This window comes from Thalassophryne amazonica, chromosome 13 (genome assembly GCF_902500255.1).
Source record: "Thalassophryne amazonica chromosome 13, fThaAma1.1, whole genome shotgun sequence".
In the NCBI taxonomy this organism is placed as follows: domain Eukaryota; kingdom Metazoa; phylum Chordata; class Actinopteri; order Batrachoidiformes; family Batrachoididae; genus Thalassophryne; species Thalassophryne amazonica.
In genome coordinates this window covers 13331359-13355345 of record NC_047115.1, presented here as the reverse complement: position 1 = coordinate 13355345, position 23987 = coordinate 13331359, and the positions used below count along the sequence as shown (strand labels likewise).

Below are 23987 nucleotides of genomic sequence, written 5' to 3'. Positions count from 1 at the left end.
ACCCAGATGTCAGGGTGCTGCCATACAAGGCGCTCACTACACACCGGGAGCAATAGGGGATTAAAGCCCTTGCCCAAGGGGCCTTAGTGATTTTCCAGTCAGGTGGGGATTTGAACCCATGATCTGCTGGACTCAGGCCCAACACTTTAGCCACTAGACCATCACCTCCCCTCATTGTTTGGGTCTTTTGTTGCTTTTGATGCTTCCAAAAGTGATTGTGGTGTTAAAACTCAAATTCAGCTTATTAGTAGTTGCAAATGTACCAGAGACAATACTGGAATTTATCGGTTACCGGTTATCTGTAGCTTCCGATACATTTTTGGGCGGTTTATCGGTTTATCTTTATCAAAGATAACTTTTCAGTTATCTGATTATCTGTTATCGAAGTTAATTTTTTGGTTATCTGTGCCCACCACTGGTTTTCTTCCACGCATCTCTGTTTTTTTTTTGTCCATTTTAAAGCATTGGAGATCATTGTACGTAGATCAACAGCCTATAATTTTTTGCACCTGCGTATAGGTTTTCCCCTCTCCAATCAACTTTTTAATCAAACTACGCTGTTCTTCTGAACAATGTCTTGAACGTCCCATTTTCCTCAGGCTTTCAAAGAGAAAAGCATGTTCAACAGGTGCTGGCTTCATCCTTAAATAGTGGACACCTGATTCACACCTGTTTGTTCCACAAAATTGACAAACTCACTGACTGAATGCCACACTACTATTATTGTGAACACCCCCTTTTCTACTTTTTTTTTTTTTACTAATAGCCCAATTTCATAGCCTTAAGAGTGTGCATATCATGAATGCTTGGTCTTGTTGGATTTGTGAGAATCTACTGAATCTACTGGTACCTTGTTTCCCATGTAACAATAAGAAATATACTCAAAACCTGGATTAATCTTTTTAGTCACATAGCACTACTATTATTCTGAACACTACTGTACTTGGTCTATGATCTGAGCTCTAAACCACAACTTAAAATCCCTCATTAAGGATCATAAAGTTCAGCTTTTTAAAGAATTTTCATCAATTCTGGAAACCTCCTCTATATGTATGACATGTTTGGAACAAATCAAATGTTGACTTTTGACCCCAGTGAGCTTGACTATAATGACTGACCTATGCTACATTTTATCTCGCCTGTGCTATTCCCCAACCCATCTACTTATGTGTGCCAAATGTAGTGGACTTTGGAGTGGGGGGCAATCTAAATTTTGACCTTTGACTCAATGACCTTTACTCTTGTTAAAACAAGCCCTTAAGGGCAATTCTGGGGTTGATGGTCAGTCACATATAAAGTTTGGCAGAAATTAGCCAAAGGACCTGTGAAGAGTTGAGAAACAAACAGGCAAATGTTGCATACATTATCCTGTGATGGTGGGTTTGCACTTGATGGCTAAGTTATATGACCTTAACCTTTTGGAAAACTGACCATCTGGTGGTAATTGTGGATCAACTGGCAATTTTGGTGATGAGGCAGGAGCCCTCAAGAGGAGCAATGGAATAAACAAACACTCCTCACGTTACAGAGTAAAAAGTCATTAAAACATTTAGTTGGATGAGACTTGGAAATATTATTTTAAAGCTGAAAATCTCATGAAATTTGGCTGTGAATGCTCGAGGTAAATGTTGTATAAACAGAGATAGATACAGAGGGTTTGCACTTTGCAGAGGTTGTAGCACTCAAAAATAAAGTTGCTTTAAAAAAAATCTTTTTAAATGAATGTTTAACAATTGTTTTATTTTAATTAAATTATTTATTTTTAATTTTTTAAAAATAAAATAGGTGTGCTTTGAAGAGTTTTTATTAAAAAATCTTCAAAGCACAACTATTTTATATATAAAAATTCTTCAAAGTATAGCTACAAATGAGCAACAAATGACGAGATAACACAACATATTCAAGTGTTTATTTTATTCTACATTTACAAAAATGTAATAAAAAGCAGTTGCAACAATTTAGAAAACATTGTGTTCACCATCAAAAAATGACATCATAAAGGCACATGTTGCTCCTTTGAAATTATTGTATTTACACAAGGAATAAAATATACCTTTTTTTTTGTTTGTTTACTGGTTTGGGGGCTTCAGTGCTGTCACCCAGCGGAGTGTTTCAACAAACACGGGCACAACACAAATGCACAACATAATTGCTCCACTTCATTTGTAGAAAATTAACATTTACAGCAATAAAAAAAGAGATTGTGTCAAGTTTAACATCTTCTAAATACAATTAGGCAAAAAACAAAGATGATGAGGCCTGACAAAAGAGCAGTTAGGCACATTTCTTTCACTATATACATATTTTAACACACATCGACGTGCACTCAGTCAATTATGTGTAATATATGGAACAATTAGACACACGGGCAAGACAGATTACATTACAGTTGAATCGCTAAAGGTCTAAATTTCAAAGCTGAAATGAGGTCTGACACATACAGTAAGTGCAGTACTTTCTTAATATGAGGTTGGAAAACTTTCACACGTGACTACATCCCAGCTGAAGATATTTATTTCCATAGTTTGGACTCCAGGTTTTTGGACAATGGATATTCAGTACATATGATCATAAGACACTGATGCGTAACCACCAGAAACAGTTTACTTATTTGTATATATTTTAAAAAATATTTCTAAATATAAAATTCAATTAAAAAATACATTGCTTCATCAAAATTATTTTCATTGTTTTGGGATGCATGGAAGCTTATTGCTGTCACACAAGAAACAGAAAAGTCAATCAGTATCATGTTATAATGTGAAAATTTTGTTGTTATAACAAGATGTTTTTCATGTTATAATGAGATATTTTCATGTTAAAATATTTCATGTTGTTCCAACTTATAAAACTATAACATGTAACTTGCCTTATGATAACAATGTAATATTGTTCCTATTATAACACAAAATGATTTACGCTAAATGTTATAAAATATTGTTGTTATAACAAGATGTTTTTCATAAGATATTTTCATGTTAAAATATTTCTTCTTGTTATAACATACAAACTTAAACTAAAATGTGAAACTTTTGTTTTGATAACAATGTAATATTATTCCTATTATAACACAAAATGATTCACATTAAATGTGATAACACTGTTATAATGTGAAAAGTTCCACATTAAAGTAAAATCACTCACATTGTAATATTATGAAAATTTCACATGAGACAAATATATTGAAAATTTTCAAGTTACAGGAGGTTAATAATGTATGTCATAAAAATACGAAAATATATCAAGAGAATGTTATAATGTATAAATATCATAATGTAATCTTGTTACAATATGAAAAAATATGTTGCTATAACAATAAAATTGTCATATCAGTTATGATCACATTTTCTTTTTTTGGTGTGGCAACAATATATATATATATATATATATATATATATATATATATATATATATATATATATATATATATATATATATATATAAACAGTTAGTGTGTTAATTTACATATCAATTTGTATAAAAAGAAAAGAAAAATGGCATATATCTTGAAATTGACAAACACTTTCTGTTGGAAATAGGGCATAAAAGACATCTTACCAAACACTCCATTATAAAAACAAACAAAACAAAACACAAAGCGTTAACATCCTTATAACCTACAAATGTGTAAATTAGAACTTAATTTTACCCATTCTTTCTTTGCAGAATCATGTATCTAAAATGATTTCTAATATCATCAACATATAAAATGATAATTAATGACTTTGTAATCAGCAAGTAAAGGCTGTTTATAGTTTTCCAACACGTTCCCTCCACTGGACAGTGAACTATAAAATTAACTTTGGCTCCCAGCGTCTGTCTCCATCCATTAACCAAACAAATAATTCAAACAGACAAGCTGGTCCATCATTATTGGGAAATTAACAGCTTGTAAAACAGACTAAAAATGTATTAAACACCAGATGGAACATCGTTTGGAGAGACTTTTAAGGATTTTTTTTGGTTGGTTTTTTTTTAGGCAAACAGTGACAGTGTTGTGACTGTGACTTCAATTAATTAGTTATTTCCATTTTTAAAGAAGTTATTATTTCCATGTGCTGGAAAATAATGAAATACTAGAATGATTTTTGAGACTATATGTCACAAAAGCTGACAAGATTAAGGTAGTTTGTAATTTCTGAGATGACTCCGTATTTCACTTTTGAGCGAATCCGTTTGGCTCAGGTACACTCTAAACAATGATCCATGATCCTCATGAAAGCACGGTTTCATAAAGATGCACATACAACAGATTTTTAACGCCACTTGCAATCCAGATTTCATGTCCGCACTCTTTGGTTTGAAGTAATTTTACACAACTCTGATCTCAGTTCTTCTTCTTATCTGTCTTTCTCATTATGATCAATCCCGATTTGTGTCTCGCTCTCAAGTTCGTTTCCCAGGCCAAGCCAACGGGAAGCAAGCACAATGTGTTGTTGAGATAACAGAGACAGGAAGGGGCGGGGTCAAACTCCAGATGTACAGGACGTTGACTCCTGTTTGGTTTAGCTGAATATCGACAGCGAGAGGGAAGGAAGATGGAAAGAAAAAGCGAGTAGTGAGTCAAACAAGGAGGGCAAAAAGAAGGAGTGAGATGGAGGTTATGCGAGATCCCAACAGGAAAACATTGAGATTGCTTCCAGCTATTGTTTTCATTATTGATCAATATTGCATTCCAGGCTGATGTTTTAAGGAAAAAGGTTCAAGTCCAAACAACATGGAATAAACATGAGATTGAACAAAGCAAGTTGTCTATCCTGATTATAATACTGTCATGATTTCTCAAGACATAGTTTTGGAATAAGACTTTCAGAAGACCAAAACCTTTTTAAAAAAATTAATAAAATGTTAAGAAAAACACGTTTAATGGGCAACCCCTCATTTCTGTTTTCAACCATATATTGACAAACTCCCTTGTCAGTGTCTCTTGAAAGTGGCTACTTTGAGGACCATGGTAAGGATTTCTGACCGTTAGCATGTCTATGATGGTCTTTTGGCTATGCCATCTTGTAAAATTACAATTGATCCCACTGTATTTCTTGACTGCTTGAATGTTGTTTGATGACTGCTACATTTATCATGAGCTTAAAGATGGATTTATAATGTCTCTTCAGAGGTGCAGGACCCCGTGTGCATAAAGCATGGGTTTTAATTTTTTCTTCCCCTTTGCAGAAAAGCACTGGCATGGCATGGAATACTTTGTACCCAGTGTTTTGCCCCATGGGTTTTGTTTCTATGTCAAGAATTGACAGCTAACAACAAGCTTGCAATGTGTACAGTGAATAAGAAAGCAATGACAACAGTCACCAGTAACATTTAGACTCCATCCAACTGCTTCCAGAGAGGAGCTGGCCACTTCACTTCAATCCCTGGGGGACACTTGTTTTAAGAGTATTTGAATGAAGTAAAACAAAAATAAATCAATGTTGCAAATGCAAACTTAAATGGGGTAAAACAGTAGGTTGCATGCCAAAGATGAAGTAGGCCTTTTGCATTGCTTTTTGTTTCATATTTCTACTTTACATATGCTAATAAGGATTTATGATGGTCACAACTTTGGATGCGAGTTTGTGTCCAGACAGTAGCTCAGAGGACAAGAGGTTAAAGTTATTCAAGCTACCTCTGGGCCCCGGTGGCAGGCCTCAGCCGTCCGACTAGCCATTATTGTCAGTCTGTGTTTCCTGAGTTGTCTGAATGACTTTAGTTTCAGTAGGCCTCTGAGAATTAAACTTTCATCTCAACAATAACTGTGATGATAGGCTCTGTCACAACCTGGGAACACACTGTAATGGTGTCAGAGATATGCTGTACTGCCATTTCCTCTCTGTCTGCTGTCTTTTTTCTGGGGGGGTCTTTAGAGCCAGAGATGAGACGATCTACGCAGAAAAACAACAGGAGAAAATGGCCTGACTGACTCACAGAAAATGACTCCTCATTTAGCTTAAACGGCCGATTTCAGACAATGACTGAGCAAAAGGCAAAATTCACTGAGCAAAATTCAAATTCCATCTGAAAGTTTTGATGCACCTTAGTGTTGTTGGGAACATTTCATCTGGGCGGTGTACTTATCTAACATTTGTAGTTGTGGCCAAACACACGTGGAATTGATAGACGTTAAAACTGGTAAACAACTTGCCTTCATGGTAAATTTCTACAATCACTGTTTATCCTGAATTGGTATTTCCATCATGTTATCTTTTAGATATTTTAGATAAACTAAACAAAACTGGTATCAGCTTTGAGCAAACATTTCAAACCCGTGTTTCGACTCAAAACTTTTTACTTCAACAAATATATATAACATAAAAGTTCAAAATGAGTACACACGGTCAGTGCCACAGAATCTTCAGAAATAACTGCTTTGGAAAGCATTTTTTACAATATCATATAGCACTTAAATAAGTGTTATCATTTAGTTCGTATTAAAGATCTAGAAATAGTGGAGAGAGAAGTAAGACAAGCCCTGAGGCATATACAGCCCAGTTTCACGTTTTTGTTGTTTTGTGCTCCCGTCACAAAATGAGTCACATTTTCGTGAAGCGTTTTTTTAATTTCACTATTTCTAACCTCATCATTCCCTCAACCCTAACCTAACCCTCTTCCTTCCCCTAACACTAACCATAACCCCAACAGACCCCCCCCCCCCCCCCCCCGTGTCACCTGGCACCTGATACTATCATGAAATGAATTAATGCTCATGTCACAAAAATGTGGTACTGTTCTTGACGGTATCATGAACCAATAGATTAATTTACCTTTTGTGATGCCATCATGAAATGGTGTGAAATTGGATTGGGCATATATGAAGCCCATCTCTGCGGCAGGGACTCACGGACCATTTTAGGGGATCTGACACCTTTGCACCTCTGCATCGCAGGGACCACCCCTGAAAGATGATTTTTGGGCCCTTTTTCACAGGGGGGTGAAATAAGTGTCTGCTCAGGGGTAAGTACTTCTGAGTGGCATTGAAAAATTGTTGGGCGCCTTGCCCAACAATTTTTGCTTGAGGCTCATTTGTGATTAACTCACACAGGAGCGGAGGCAACAGATTGGTGGATGAAGAGGTACAGGCATTGTTGGCGTTCTTCTCAATGGACAAAGCCCAATGAGGACTCAAGCACTCAAGGTGCAATGAGAAAATCTACAGTGCGGCCCGAACTGTTGCAGAACTAGTCTGGAATGTCATCACTACAATGGAGACCAATTATCTGGCCTTTCCAGTAAATATATGTGACATTTAGGAAGTAGGTCAAGTTATGGCAGTTAAAACAGGCCATTGGTGCCTATCCACAGTTTCTATAGCATGGAGTAGTTGAGTCCCCCCCAACCCCCCGGGGACAGGATGCCAGTCCATTGCCAGTTACTTTCCAAGCCTAGGCCAGTCCGCATTTACAGCTAGGTGGACGGGGACAATGTGTATTATGTGTCTTGTCCAAGGATACAGACAGGTAGCGTGACTTGGAACCCAACCCAGGTCTACACGTTGGTAGTCCATCTCTGTCTATTCCACTGATCTACCTGCTCTACCTGCTTAATCAAATATTATTATTTTGTAATCATAAAAAGTTTTGTGATGTAATTATTCCTTCATTATTTAGATGATCTGGCTCTTGGACTGACATTTGATTGGACACGGGTTGTTCATGGGTATAATTAAAAAACATAGGATGCTAAACATTTTTTAAAAAGCACTGTCATGGGATAAAATACATGGATGGATCAGTTATTCTTCCACATCAGCAGCTTCTGCTCTTATGCTTCCACACTCTGTGATATATGTTAAAAATCTAAAACATAAAAAATAGAAAAGAAAGCCGAAAACAAAACCCTTCTTCACTCGTCTTGGAGGAGCAAACTGGAGAACTCACTGAGCTACATGACACAACAAACCATTGCAGACATTCCTCTGCAAAAATGATAGTCCTGATTCTCTTTTCAGAAGCTACAGAAGTCTTTGGAAAATGTTTCTTGCTGCTCCGCATGCATAAACAAAAATCAGGCAAAAAAAATCAAAGGCCCGCGTGTGTATGTGTACGTTTCCTGTCAGCTTCTTGCCAGTGTACGAGTGTATTTTTATGGCTGTTTACCATCACTGTTGCGTGTATTTATTTTGGCATCATACATGCTTATCTGCAGACACTCCTTCAGTACAGATGATAGCAGTCAGATTCATCTACGCTGTACAATTCAGCCAGGGTCTTGAACCGCGGCCCCCAATCGTTCAGGAAGTCATAATCCAAACTAGAACCAGAGGAGGAACTTTCCAGAGAGCTGAGGCTCCCGGCTAAAGACTCAGGGCCCTCGTAGCCGTAGATGTGGAGAGTGTCGAAGGGAAAGCCATCCCTGTCACGGTCTGCCTCATCCTTCTTGTCCTCAATCATTGCCGCCATATCATCCTTACATGCTGCAGATTGAGTATGGTGCGGAGGCTTCTGGACCATGGCATACAGAGAAGGTTGGGGATGGAACTCCGGGTGGCGGAGTAGGGATCCATCATGGCAAGCAGAGGATAGGATTGAGACATCGTAGCTAAAAAGGAGAAGACAGAGACAGCTGGATAACTCATCATCAAAAGAAGACATTTCCAAGCTAATCTGCAAAATACCAACTTTTCAAAACTGAAGAATTGTTAAAAAAAAAAAAAAAAATGGTCTGAGATCCAACAAAAGAATTAGGTACTCATGCACATTCAGACAATAGCGGATTTACAAGGAAATCAAAACACATCATTAATCCTAAACCTCAACCATGATGTAAAATGACGTATTTACTGGATGTGTAATTGAGAAAGTCCAAATTGTAGCACTTATTGTGAGTGTAAGAATGGTGTCATAGTCCATCCAATAGCCTGTTTGGGTGGTCAAAAAGGTTCTGAAGCCTTCCTTTGAATAGTAAAAACATTGAAAGGGAAATGCTTTATATACACAGTTTCATGGGTGTACATCAAATATCAATGAAACACGGATCACAACAATGACTACAACCACAACAGCAATAATAAGAATAAAAATTAAATTTGTATCACACCTTTCATCAAAGAGATGTAACCCAAAGTACTTTACATCAAAATAAGTGGTTAGAACATTATGGACAATGACTGAAATCTTTGAAATAAAGATATATTCTCAAATTTAAAAACTAATTAAAAAAACATACATTTCTTCAAGTTTCTAAACTGGAAGTAGTCTCTGACTATTAAAAAAACAAACATTTGGAATAAAAACACATGTTAAATTTTCAAAAGGAAATCCCCCCCCCCCCCCAAAAAAAATGCTGTTCGTGGTGATGAATTTTATGTAGCTATAGGATTGTCTGTCTGTGACTTTTGGTTGGAAAAACTGGTTTACAGATTTCAAACATCTGCAGGACTAATTTTACTCTTAGACAAACACATTTGGCATTGTTTTTTTTTTTTTTTTGCAATCATCATGAAGAAAGCATGAAGGATCCAAAGAAGAAACGGTGAATTATTGTTTCAAACGGGATTATAAAGAAAATTAACCCCTTAATGCCCGAATTTATATAGCTGTATATAAAAAAATGTTTTGTGTGTGTTTTTGCCTTTAAGTAGATGGTAAATAATGTTGAGATTATTAATTTCACTTTTGCACAAAAACTAGATAGTAATATTGGGTATTCTGGTAATGACTTTATGTTATAATGTTATAATAATAATGATGGTATGTTGCAAATTTGCGACAACGGGCATACAGGTCAATTTGGTAAGTTGCATATTTCAGTCAGAGATTGTAGCATGTATGCGACGATGAGCGTTAAGGGGTTAACTGACAGCCATGTGACCAATCAACACATGAGCCTGATCCAGCTCTCAGAGTGTCTGAAAATCACACATTTTGTTGGATGAACACCTTTTTTTTTTTTTTTAACAATGATGTGTGTGTTTAAGGGTGGGGGGGTGTTGGCAGAGACAGACCACATTGGTTTTGGCTTCACACACCAATGATTTCACAATGACAGAATTTAAATGGCGATTTTCTGTCTGTTATCTTAAATCGATGTATTTTGGTATCGTTCACTGTTCATTATGACGTCGAGAGCATATGGTGCAGTTAACGGGATTACACACAGGATTACAGACGGCTTTAATACTAATCAAATATAGATCAGATCAGATTATGTTTTAATGATCTGTTTTTGCAGTTAACTGGGTCATAAAATTCTAAGATGCACCAAAGAAAACACACATTGCAATAACGGAGCAAATATGGCACTGTGACATATATCTATAAATATATATTTTGCATCACCGAGAGATTATTGAAAAAGAAAAGAATATGACATTAATGGAAATATGTTTCCCTCTGTGACATCCAGTTCAGTCATTTTCACCCGAATCATTTTATGCAGGGTGTAAGACTTTAGTGCAGCAATATATGATTTATTTTCCAATAGATTAAATAAAAATCATCATCTCAAGATGTAACCTTACACTGTATTTTTTAGACGAGAGTGTAATCGCAGGGTTTCTGTTTTTTATGAGTTTGGGAGGTGTTAAGGATTTTATATATATATATATATATATATGTTATCACTGTTAAACATTTGTAGCTTTGTCTTCTTTCTCATGAGAACGGTGTTGTGCTGTTTTGCACTTCACCCTGAGAACGTACGTGTTATTCAACCTTGTTTTAGCTTTGTCTTCTTTCTCATGAGAACGGAGATGTGCTGTTTTGCACCTGTCTTAATGCAATCCTGAGAATTCAATTTTGTTTTAGCACTCTGGGGTCAATCTGAACTGGGAATGAAGGACTGGATGTACTTATTGTTATAACATAACTTTGTTTTCGTAGCCGCTAACGACTGGGAGTAAAAGAACTGAAGGTTGAATTTTGACTGATTGTGATGCTTAGTGTTCCAGGCAGATGCAAAACAGCTGATAACTGCAACAGACGAACGAGATGTGCTGACCTGAAGTGTTCTTCCTTACAGCTGCACTTGACGTATGCGTTTATGTTATGGGAAGAAACTTGTCTTGCGTCATTACCCCCACCCTTAGGACAAGTTTCTTGTTTATGTGATGAGGGCGTCTCTTAATAAAAAGAGCGGAAAAGCAGGCCAGACTTTAGTGTAGCCTTGGTGTACAGCCTGGCCGCACTCCGCGCGTAATATTTGACTTTCTGTCTCACTGGTGTTTCTTGACTCTGTTTGTCTTGTTAAAGGTTTAAAAATGTTTGGAGGAGAAAATACCCAACATTGACTGGGGGCTCGTCCGGGATTTGAACCCGGGACCTCTCGCACCCCAAGCGAGAATCATACCCCTAGACCACCAGGGAAAAAGCGAAAGCACGTCCAGACCTCCAGGACACACCCATCCCAAACAGTACAATTGTGTATGTGGATGGTTCTTCCACTAAAAACGCTTATGGACAAACACAATCTGGATATGCTGTTGTCACAAATTCAGAAGTATTGGATTCTGCTTCATTGCCATCCTCATTTTCAGCACAAGCAACTGAATTAGTTGCTTTAACTGCAGCTTGCTATCTGTTTAAAGGTACGGCTGTATCAATTTATACAGACAGCCAGTACGCTTTCAGTACGCTGTGAAATTGCCTAACCAAATTGCTATATGCAAATGTGCGGCTCACACCAAAGGCTCTGACAGTGTTTCAAAAGGAAATGACGTTGCTGACAAAACCGCAAAGGCGGCAACAGCTCTTTCTATTTTTCTCCTATATGACACCCCTCCGGATATGACCACAAAAGAAACCCATATTGCCAAAAAAAAATATGTTTAAATGGGCAGCTATTATGAGCCATGGCGTGACGCATGTCTCATCAGGGGGTATGATATCGCAATTGCAATCTATTTTTTGTCTTTATGGGTTCGATGCATATGCAAAACAGCATTGTAGAGCATGCATGACATGTGCAAAACACAACTCACAAGGCAATTTGAGACCCCAAAGAGGTAAATTTCCAACACCACAATATCCCTTTCAAGTGATTCATATGGATTATATACAGCTGAGTAAACATGAAGGGAAGGAATTTTGTTTAGTCATAATTGATGCCTTCTCAAAATGGGTAGAATTGTTCCCTACAAAACATGCAGATGCACTTACAGTGGCTAAGGCATTGTGCAAAGACATCATTCCATGATTTGGAATACCAGAAACAGTCTATTCAGATAATGGAGCGCATTTTGTTAATACAATAGTGCAATACGTAGGAGAAGCGCTACAGGTCAATCTCAAAACTCATTGCGCTTATCATCCACACAGTGCCGGATTAGTGGAAAGGACAAAGGGCACAATAAAAATAAGATTAAGGAAATGTATAGAAGAGACAAAACGAACCTGGATTGAATGTTGGACCTAGTAAAATTGTATATGAGAATAACACCAACACCATCAGGGTTAACACCATTTGAGATACTTTATGGACGACCATATCGTCTACCAATTTTGACATGGATACTAAAACAGCAGATGAGGAACAAACATTAGCAAATTTTATGAAAAAGACATTAACACAGAAAGAGATAACTTAAACACATTTACTGCCGAATAATTTTGATCTTCCACAGGACGGCCTTCCAGTAGTCTAGCCAGGAGACTGGGTGTTCATCAGAGTGATTAAGAGGAAGAACTGGTCCAGTCCTCGTTGGGAAGGTCTATACCGAGTGCTGTTAACAACACCAACTGCAGTAAAGATAGCGGAGAGATCAACGTGGATACATCACTGTAAGATACAGCGTGTGTTGGCGGCCTCCACAGTGTAAGGGGAAGTCTGGCTACAAAGGGAGTCTATTTAATTAGCAATAGATTGTCTCAATGCCAGTGAAGCAGGGAGATCCTTGCACTATTAGGTGAGGTGGTTAACAACACTGTATCCTAGCAATCATGACTGAACTACAGCAGACCCCGGAGCGGCGTGCTCAGCGCCGCCGCTGCCGGACTGTTGGTAGGGCAGCCGGTTGTGTTGTGATCTTAGTGTGTTTCGTGCTCCTCGGATTCCTGGCCTGGTGGTTGACCCAAGAATTGCAGCTCACTGTGGACCGAGCCAGAGAACAACGCAAGCAACATCAGAAGAGGTTTATTCATAATGTGAACGAGACAGATGGACACCCTCATATATACCATACTAATATGTGGTACAGATATGTTCATTTATTGGCTATGGAATTACGTTACTAATATTATGTTTGTTCGCAAATACCTATATCCTCAACACACCCAGCTCTGACGGCTAAACCGTACCCTGCTAGGGTGACAGAATGTCTTATCATACGGATGCATAATCAAACTGTATTTCGGGGGCAGCAGTTCTCAGCAAATCTGATAAGATGTAACACCACTTGCCTCAGTGCAACCACTTATATGATAGGGATTTCAACAGAGGACGTACAAGCGTGCCCAAGTGCTGCTCCATTGACTAGACTGAAGGGAAACGCAAAAATATCATCACGTTAAATTGTCATCACAACGGCCATTCCCAATTTGCTTTTACGGGACAGGGAATAAAAATGTAGGTAAAATTAAGAAACGTCTGTGTACCCAAACGTATGTTTTATCAAATAATTTAAGCCTAACCAAAACATAATATGTGGATGGTACTTATCTTCATCACATTGGACGGGGATGTAATTATACAGGCTCCTGTCCATGGGGAACGGATGAATCATGTGCTTATGTTAGTAAGTTTTGCTACCACCTGTAAATGGTACTCCGGTGTATGATGACATCTATTGGCTTTATGGTTCCAGACTGTACATGAGTCTCCCACCAAATTGGGGTGGTGTGTGTGCACCTACCCAGGTGACTGACCATACATATGTGGTAGTGCCAAGGACCTCCACAGAGAAGAATGGCAGCACCAGACGGAGGAGATTGATATACCCCGATGTGTTACCACATAATCACATGTGGGGCTCGGATGTACTAAAGGACCAAAAAATTGTGGTCTGTAGGAGATAAAATAGCACATTCATTGTTCCCCTGGATAGGAGTGGGAAAAAATTCATTAATGATTGAAACTCTGAATTATTGATTGGGTCTGTTCATGAATGTAACAAAAAAAATAGTAGCAGCTCAAAACACTGAAATAGATGCTTTACGTACCATGGTGATGCAAAATCGCATGGTTTTAGACTTGCTTACTGGTTCACAGGGAGGAGTTTGTGTTCTGCTGAACACAACATGCTGTACTTTCATCCCAGACTCCATTCATTCAGTGGATATGCAGGACGCATTGGAGGAGCTGAATGAACTTCGTGATGCAATGCATAAAGACACCCTAGCCGTGAACCGGTGGAATCCCTGGTCCTGGTTGACTTCAGGACCATGTTGGCAGTTACTATTGAAAATGGTGTCAAATACATTTGTACAGCGTAATCTGGCCTTCCAACAAACTATGCCAAAATATCAAGCATTGAAACAGTCAGACCTTAGTGGAGAAAACTGTAATGACTGTACTGAGAATTATGATGATATTGAAAAGCTCACAACTCCAGTTCAAGCTTGAACTGTTGACGTGATGAGTTAACACACTCTTAGCCTATGAAGCTTTAGCTGAAAAAGTAATAAGACAAGTGGTGTAGTCGAATAATACAGAAAAACGGTTCATTTATACCAGTCGGTAGGAGTGATGTATGGTGGTGGTGTGGTGATAACAGAATCTTTGATAGACTGCCACGAAATGTGTCAGGTTATTGTGCATTAATATCATTATTGTTACCCATGACCCCTGAAGACGTTACGACATATGCAGCCTCTTATTCCTGAGGATTGGCAGAAAGGCATAGCCAGACATAGAGTAAAAAGAGATTGGAAAGGAGTAGGAAATCCAACATATATTGACGCAATAGGAGTCCCCAGAGGAGTGCCTGACGAGTATAAACTGGTTGATCAAATAGCAGCTGGATTCAAATCTTCCATCTGTTGGTGGTGTTCAATTAATAAAAACGTGGACAGAATAAACTAAGTTAATAAACTAACTAACTAAGCTGGGTGATGCCTGCTATACGTTTAACAGGTGATAAACAGGTGGGAAATGTTAAGGATTTTATATATATATATATATATATGTTATCACTGTTAAACATTTGTAGCTTTGTCTTCTTTCTCATGAGAACGGTGTTGTGCTGTTTTGCACTTCACCCTGAGAACGTACGTGTTATTCAACCTTGTTTTAGCTTTGTCTTCTTTCTCATGAGAACGGAGATGTGCTGTTTTGCACCTGTCTTAATGCAATCCTGAGAATTCAATTTTGTTTTAGCACTCTGGGGTCAATCTGAACTGGGAATGAAGGACTGGATGTACTTATTGTTATAACATAACTTTGTTTTCGTAGCCGCTAACGACTGGGAGTAAAAGAACTGAAGGTTGAATTTTGACTGATTGTGATGCTTAGTGTTCCAGGCAGATGCAAAACAGCTGATAACTGCAACAGACGAACGAGATGTGCTGACCTGAAGTGTTCTTCCTTACAGCTGCACTTGACGTATGCGTTTATGTTATGGGAAGAAACTTGTCTTGCGTCATTACCCCCACCCTTAGGACAAGTTTCTTGTTTATGTGATGAGGGCGTCTCTTAATAAAAAGAGCGGAAAAGCAGGCCAGACTTTAGTGTAGCCTTGGTGTACAGCCTGGCCGCACTCCGCGCGTAATATTTGACTTTCTGTCTCACTGGTGTTTCTTGACTCTGTTTGTCTTGTTAAAGGTTTAAAAATGTTTGGAGGAGAAAATACCCAACAGGAGGTTTTGCGACTTTTACTCCACTTGTGTACTGAATAATCAGGCATTCTTTATGAATAATAATATTAATTATGACAACTATTTATAATGGACTTTACCAAAAAACAAAGCACTAAACAAAATAAACTCCAATAATAAAAGTATAGTTCAGAATTTCACACAAAAACTCCCAAATTTATGAGGTGATAATACAGGAAAAAGTGTTGTTTTTAATCTTCAATAGGTATTGTTTTGACAAGTGCAAATTATACTTTGAAAATACAGTGAGTTTCAACCATGTGTGATTATTACAGATTTGAAAAGACAATGTAATTGAACAAAAAGAGTCTTACAGCCTATTTTTCCTCCCTCCTTCAAAATAATTAAAAAGTAAATGTGTATTTCATTGGTAATACTACATGGATGAATAAAATGTTTTTCTTATGAAATCATAATTTGAAAAATGTTTGTTTTATGCAACCCCCCACCAACTCCTCCCACATCCTTTAGCAGATTCTCACCAATCTTGGTGTGAGGATCAAAGGTGACCCTGGAACCCTGGAATTGCCATTAAAGGGTTTGGTTCAGCAAAAGTCAAGGTCACTTGGGCTAAAGGTCAAAATGTGTATTCTGACTCCAGTGCCCACTAAATTTGGAACACATATGTAGTTGGGTTTTGAAATTGCCCTGCTGAGATTAAATTTACCAAAGGTCAGGGTTAGTAATTGGGGTTAAAGGTCAAAACATAGAAAAAGAAATTTCACTCCAATTTGCACTAGACTTGGCACACGTTTGGAGATGGGTTTCAGAAATGCGAAACATGATGATGATTTGCCAAAGGTCAATCATTGGGGTCAAGGTCAAGTCTGTCTGTTTGTTGGCCGAGTCCGCCCCCCCCCCCCCCCCCCCCCCAGCTTCTTTAGATGACCCCTAATGAACTTACTGTGTCAGTGAATGTTGATTTGAGAAAAGGTGAATTTGATTTTCAACTCGAGTTGGCCCAAATGAAGGACACACTTAGTTGAATTTGAGTATTGTTCTGGCAAAGTCAGTCATTTGGGTGAAGGTCAGGGTCATTGGGGTCACATTGTTCCAATTGTTTTCCCCCAACATGTCTTGGTCAACCAGGGAAAAGACGTTTTGCCTGGAGGCCTATTTCACCAACAAATCATACCATTTGGGGCATAATTTTGAAAGAACATAACTTTTATGCAAAGTGACCAAGACACATGTGACAAATGAAACTGTACACAGACTGACGTTTAATTTTCTTTGTAGGATTTATTACAGGTTTTACGGGTTCTGTTTTTTTTTTTTTTTTTTGGGGGGGGGGGGGGGGGTGTCACCCTGTATATATAAATTAGTTTACACACCCATTGGTATCCATTTCTCCTCCACCCTCCTCGTCGTATGTGACCAGCTGCTCGTGGATCTCGCCGCTGTTCTTCATATTCGCCAGTGAGTTCTTCTGGTAGCGTTTCCTCATCACTATCAGGATAACTATAACTGAAAAAGACAAGAATATATATATATATTCACTCTGGGATCTTGTTTGTAGGATTTGGAGGAAAATTAGTTGGTTTTGATTCCAAAAAGTTGCTTCATGTATATTTTGTGGCCAAGCAAGTATAAAACAATAGAATTTCAAGAGATTTGTTCTCAAACACAGGTGTTGCAAAGATTTTCCAACACCTGACAAAATCCTGAGTCACGCTTTCTGTCCATTCTTTAATTGCAATTTTCCATTCACGTTTTGTTGTGTATTTTGTCTTGTACTTGCCAACATAGGACATGTTTTTCCCTGTGGTTGTTAGCTGACTGACACGAACATTGGCACCGGTGGGCCGAGCACACTGACAAGCACATGATGTAAGTCAAAACTTCACACATTCTGAAGAAATGTTGGTTTCTCAGAATGCAAAAGAGGAGAATCATACTCTACTTTTTCTGGGTCAGGCTCAAGCCTTCTCAGCCGCCCCTCGTACCAGCAGTGGACGAATTCACCCACCCACTCATTGACATTTCTGCAGCACACGCCCTACACTAGCACCAGTGCAAGAAACATTCGTTCCACATTGACACCACAACATTCAAGCTGGCCTACCTAAACAGACTGTTATAACTGCTAAAAGGCTTTCTGGGAAATCTACAACTAGCTGACATGATAAGATGAAGCCAAAAGATGCAAACAAGATAAAAAAAAGTCAACTGAGTGGATTCGCAACACAGTGCACGGTTTGGTGTGTGGCATGTTTGGTGTTTCCATCAACATCAGCATTACATGGGTGGCAGAAAGAGTAGATGAGAGAAGAATGAGAATAATACTGAATCAAGTCAAGTCTGAGACCATGCACTGGTACTGTGCATCTCCGCATCCAACATCCAGGTAAGACAAGTGGTCCATCTCAACCTCTCTGCTGCAGCCAGGTGAACCGTGGGTGTTCCCTTGGTTTTCTCCAGCCACTGGGATCTTCACCACTGACACACCTGTGCACTGGATCATGCATACAGAAATACACCACACGGCAAAAATGTCATAGCTGATGTTCTCTCACAATACAAGTAATACTCCTCATCTGAATCTCCATAGGTAACCACTCATATGACACAAAGTCATTCCAGCAGCACCCAAGGATCCTCTGAAGAGACCTGGTACCAAAGAAATCCAGTTGTCCATTGCAGCCGTCTCACAAATATACAGTGACAGGCAGCACCAGGACCTGAAAAAGTCAACACCAACTTATGACTACATGACCTCTTCCCAGGCGCCTCTCAATCTCAAAGGCCGAGGACCTAGAGATGTGAATGTCATTGTAGACGTGAACTTCTCAAGAAGTTTGACACTTTAATCACATAGCGATACACTTCTGATGGCTGAGTCCAAGAAGTCACTGACAGCCTGGATCTTGATCCAGGACCATCACAAACCCAGACACTCCAATTCCTCACTTAGCTTCTCAAACGCTGCAATCAGAGCATTCATTGACTCTGAGAAGATCACAGCAGAACCACATGAAAAACACTGAGGTGAATCACAAATTAAAACCTTTACAAATGTCATCAAAAATGTATGAAAGTTGTTTGAATAATTTGCTGTAATTGCAGCTGTGAGTTGTTTCTGTTTTCCATAACGAGTGAACACACAAGAACACGGTGGATCAAACTATCCCAGGCTTCCAATGTCAACAATTTCCCATGATTCACTTCGTATTTTGGCTCATCTCATCGGATTGTGAAGCAGGTCAATTAAAAGAAAAAGGAAAAAAAAACGCATTCAGCGACAAACTCAACTGAGTCGTGTGAAATGAAAAATGCAAACAGTAATAAAAACGAAGATAAATTAAAGTGATGACAGGAAACAAGTGGTCGAGAAAAAAATGAACAAAATGGGGGGAAAAAATCAGAAACGGATGGTTTAAGGTGACTGGGATTTTTTTTGCAGAGAGCAAGAAAACCACAAATGAATCCACTCAGCCAGAAAGAGATTTTGCAAGAAGAGAGAAAGAGAGAGAGAAAAGAGATGTGCATTAGGAAGTGGAAATGAGTGTGAGAAAACAAGGTGGAGGATAAGAAAGAGAGGAACGGGAAGGAAAGCTGGACCCTGGCAGATGACAAAGAAACAAGCACAATTGTGAAGGATAGAAAAACGACGGACGTTAAGTGATTGAGGAGAAGAATGGAAGGATAAGAGCCTAAAAATAAACTCAGGCATCCTCTAGCTGGAAAGAAATTTGTGAAAATGAGGAACGGGCTAAACGACAGATGCAAGAGATTTTGACGCTGCAGGAGGAATAAAATATAGATTTTTCCACCTCACATGAACAAAGTGAACCTGGTTCAAACAAATCCCTCTCACTGCTTTTCATCTCAAACTGTCCAAGTTGATGAGAGACCAGTTAAAAGAAGAATTGTGAAATTTCTTTTTTTCTTTTTTAAAGCTGATACTCTGAGTGTGAGTAATCAAGAGAAGCCACAAGGAAAGGGAACAAGGGAAGAGAAAGGCAAAGAAGGAAAGGAAACATTAACAAAGAGCAACTTGCAGGATTTTTTAACTTTGTACTTGATGACATCAAGAGAGAGAGAGAGATTGACTGACCTGCAGCGGAGAAGGTGCGACTGTGTCCCCACGGTCTCCATCTCACTGTCTTGGAGACTATCATCACTCTACCTGTCTCCATGATGGTGTCCATCTGTCTGTCACTCTGTCTCTGCACTATTGACTTGATCTCTGTGTCTGTCTTACATATTTCTTTGTCTTATATCTCACTTTGTTGCCATATCTCTCTTTGACTCTGTTTCTGTGCCATAATCTCAGCCTCTGTCCCTACCTGTCTGTCTCTCTGCCTGTCTGTCTCTACACCTCTGCGTCACTGTCTTCATCTGTGTCTGTGTGCCTCAGCTTGTCTCTCAGTTCTTTGTCCCTTTTTTGTTTCTTTCACAGTCATAGAGACAGACACACAGACAGATACAGACACAGACACAGTGACAGACATCTTTTACAACTTAGGAGCTTCTCCTACAGAGCAGCTCAGATTCCCTTTGTGATGTCATCAGTCACAATGGATTTAAATGTAAAAACACATAAAAATAAACAACTACCAAATGTATCCATTTATGACTTGAAAAACACATTTTAGAATGATTTCAGGGCAAAAAAAAAAAAATAAATCAATTATCACACTGTTCAATGTGTTGCAGAAAAACTGTTCAAAAACATTTTCTCTAATTTTGCATAAAGATTCTTTTGGAGGCTGCCTACAGACAAAATAAAATAAAATAAAATAAATAAATGTCATTATCCTTGAATCATTCTGTTGTCCCAACCCAAAAGGACCAAAATGACATTTTGCACACTGTTCAATGTATTGCAGAAAACTGTTCAAAAACATTTTCTCTAATTTTGCATTAAGATTCTTTTGGAGGCTGCCTACAGACAAACTAAAATAAAATAAAATAAATAAATGTTATTATCCTTGAATCATTCTGATGTTCCCCAGGGCCCTCCAAAAGGACCAAAATGACATTTTGCACACTTCTGGTGGAAAACAGTTTATCAGCTTTTGCTCTAAATCTGCATGCCAAATCAATGTCAACCAACACAAAGATTTTCATTGACCTTGAATCATTAATTCCACTTATCTATATTTGGTTGAAATTACTTTTCTTCGTCCAAAGGACTTCAGGGTCCTTTGAACCTATTTTTTTTCCCCACGTTATCATTTTCATATCTCAGAAGTATGAATCTGGATAAAATAAAATAAATTCAAACTGCTCTTTAAAGGTATAATCCATTACTGTAATTTTTTTTATATAATTTAAATTATAAAAAGGATTCTATTCAGCACATCTATATTTTTATTCTTTAGTATTCAAATCAAGGATTCACATTCTTATATCATCCTTATATCCTCAAAACCTGCCTTTTTTGGAAAATATTTAGAATTATTAACTATGCGAACAAAAACTTTGACAAGATATGAAGAAATTCCATTTCCCAGCATGCCGTTCAAAGTTAAAAGGGCACTGCTACACCACATGTGCATGTGTTAGCTTTATGGAGCCGACAAAATGCAACAGAAATACACAGTCGATAAACACAGGCCACCAGATACTTCACTGGGAAGAACCATAAGTAAAACATGTACATATTTGAACCATGCACACACGATTCCTCCTTCACCTTCAAAACATCACAGAACAAACTCACTATATTTACCATGTAATCTCCAAAATAAATACTTTCCCAGCAATAAAATATAACACATAAATAATGTGTTATATGTGATATAACACATAAATAAAAGTATTTGATAGTGACTACATTTCAGCATGAAGTAAGTTTTTCCCAGTTTGTTAAAAATGAAGCACCTTAGGACGGCAGAAATGGAGATGATGGGGAGAGAAGGACTAAAAAGGATAAAATGACAAGGAAAGGAGATGATTAAGGATGCATCTGACATTCAGTCCCGATATGAACCTTTTTTCTCTCCGAGCAGACGAGCGGCATTAGCCATGCCTTTTAGTGGAGGGTGAGCGGGACTAATTTAGGTTTGCATGGGAAACCAACAGATTAATCTTTTACAACACATGCTCTGCAGTTTAATAAGCTCTGGAGATATCAGACTTAGAGAGGCCATAAGAAAAAGAAGAAGAAGAAAAAAAAGAAGCCCTTTCTTTGTCGGAAAACGACAAGAAAATTTTCTTTTGGCATGTCAAACTTGAGTTCTTGTGAGAAAATGTGCTTGTGAATGGGGGGAAATTGCTTTGGGCCCTTGCAGATAATGACAAGTGTATTAAATAGTTAATCTGGCCTGCTGAGGGGGGCATTTGATAAAGGGAGAGTGAGAGAGAGAGACCCAGAGGGAAAGAGAGAGAGATGAAGAAAAACAGAAAGCGCGATAGTGAAGGAGTGTATTAATAGTTAATAGTTTGGAGTGTTTGGTCGCGTTTGATAAGCAGACGGCACCTAAAGACCTGATAAACTCTCCTCATTACCACTCTATTCTTCCGCTTTTCCCACAATTCTCTTCTGCATCTCTTCTTTAACTTCATTCTCTCTCACTATTTCTTGCGTCTTCTCTGTCTAACTGTCTTGCTGTGTCTCTGTCCGTTTCACTCCATCCATCCAGCATATCGAAGTTGAGATAGACATTTCCCCCCTGTCTGTCACTCTGTCAAGTTCTTCATTTTTCTTCTTTATTGCTTCTCATCCCAGATAGTCCTCTTGTTTGGCTAACTAACATTGGTGTGCAGCTCATCCAATATGACAACAGTCTCCCCCCAACACAGACAAAAAAGGGAGAAGGGGGTGAAGGTATCAAAGAGAATATTGAGTGAGCGACCGCAGGCATTATTTCTACATCCGCCACTGCATTATTCAACAAGCAACAACAGCGGGCGGGGAAAAGTTACCCACAAAACACAAATGGGGACGAATGAACACAAATTAATCTGTGCGCACGCCCGCTTCACTCTGTCACTGATGTCAACTTAACCAATTCATCTCAATGTTTAAAAGTCTTTTGCACATGTTGGTACAACAATGATTCAACAAAGACATGAATAAATTATTGTGTTTTGAAGCGGGCATTTCAAAAGTGCTGGAAACAACAAACTAATCGTGCGTCATTAAAGAGATAAACTCACAAGTCATGATTGTTTGTAAAAGGTAAAAAAGTTATAAAATGAAATGAATTCTCAGAACCCAGATGTCTACAAAATGCAGTTTTGGCTGGAATATAAGAAAATCCGATTGCCCCCGGAGACATATTTTTGGAAAAATATTTCCTGAAGACCAATTCTTGTTTTGTTTAGTTTGTTTGTTTTGTCTCAATGAAGCAATTGTGGAGCAGGCAGATGAGTGGATAAGGAGCTGGCCTGTCAATATGTAGACCTGGGTTTGAATCCTGCTCATGCTACTTGTCTGTGTCCTTGGACAAGACACTTATTCTACACTGTCTCAGTCCAGCCATCTGTAAATGGCTACTGGCCTTGGTTGGGGAAGTAACCTGCATCAGACTGACGTCCCATCCAGTGGGAGTTGTAGACTCTCATCCGCTTGGCTCTACGGAATCTAGAGATAAGCACCAGCACCAACAGACCTCAGGGTCTATACAGGACCTACTTCTTATGAAACAATGATAAAAACATGGAAAAAGATGTATTGCAACAAACAGTGGTGCAGTATTCAGTGCACCTCTTGGCTCCTTAGATCATCATTTCAAGTCACTCAGTCAATTATCCATAGGCTGAACTTTGGACTTTTAAATTTTGTATACACACGGGCAAAAACTGAAAAAAGTTCTCAGAGATTCCTGTGAAATGATGAGGGAAGTGACGACAGGGACTTCAAGAGTTAAAAAAAAATCTTAACTCTTTAAATGCCCAGAAACTAACAGAATGAGGACTTGCTTTGGTCTTCTGATCATTTACGTTGCTTGTGGTCCTCGGGAGGAAAAGGCAGAAGTAAAAAGTGCATGATGTGGTGTGATTCTGCTGCTCTCCTTATTAAGATAAAATCTCTCCTGATGCAGTTTGAGCAGCAAAAGTAGAATAACATGGGTCAGGTGTTCAAAGAAAATGGTGGAACTGCTTTGTGAGTCTTGTGGGCTGGGGTGTTTGGCTGGCTTGGTTTTTGTTTTCTGTTTCTCCCACCAGGTGGTATGCATTCAGGACTGAGTGGCTGAGCATTAGGACCTCACCCTGAACACCTGAGGCTTTTTTTCACGTGCAGGTCATCAGGACTCACAGCTGTGGTGTATTTTGTCTTAATCGGAGATTGCTGCATTT

At 38.5% G+C, this 23987-nt stretch overlaps 1 protein-coding gene across 2 annotated transcripts in view; it reads right to left on the bottom strand.

Moving 5' to 3' along the window:
• Positions 1-6663: 6663 nt before the first annotated feature.
• cdh5 (cadherin 5) overlaps positions 6664-23987 on the bottom strand; it is a 106435-nt gene continuing 89111 nt past the window's right edge. For both annotated transcript variants that reach the window (XM_034184754.1, XM_034184755.1), the window contains 2 exons: positions 17072-17204; positions 6664-8529 (listed from right to left, as the gene is read on the bottom strand). In XM_034184754.1, the coding sequence (XP_034040645.1) occupies positions 8145-8529; positions 17072-17204 (518 nt within the window). In that variant the 3' untranslated portion in view covers positions 6664-8144. The remainder of the gene's footprint in view (positions 8530-17071; positions 17205-23987) is intronic.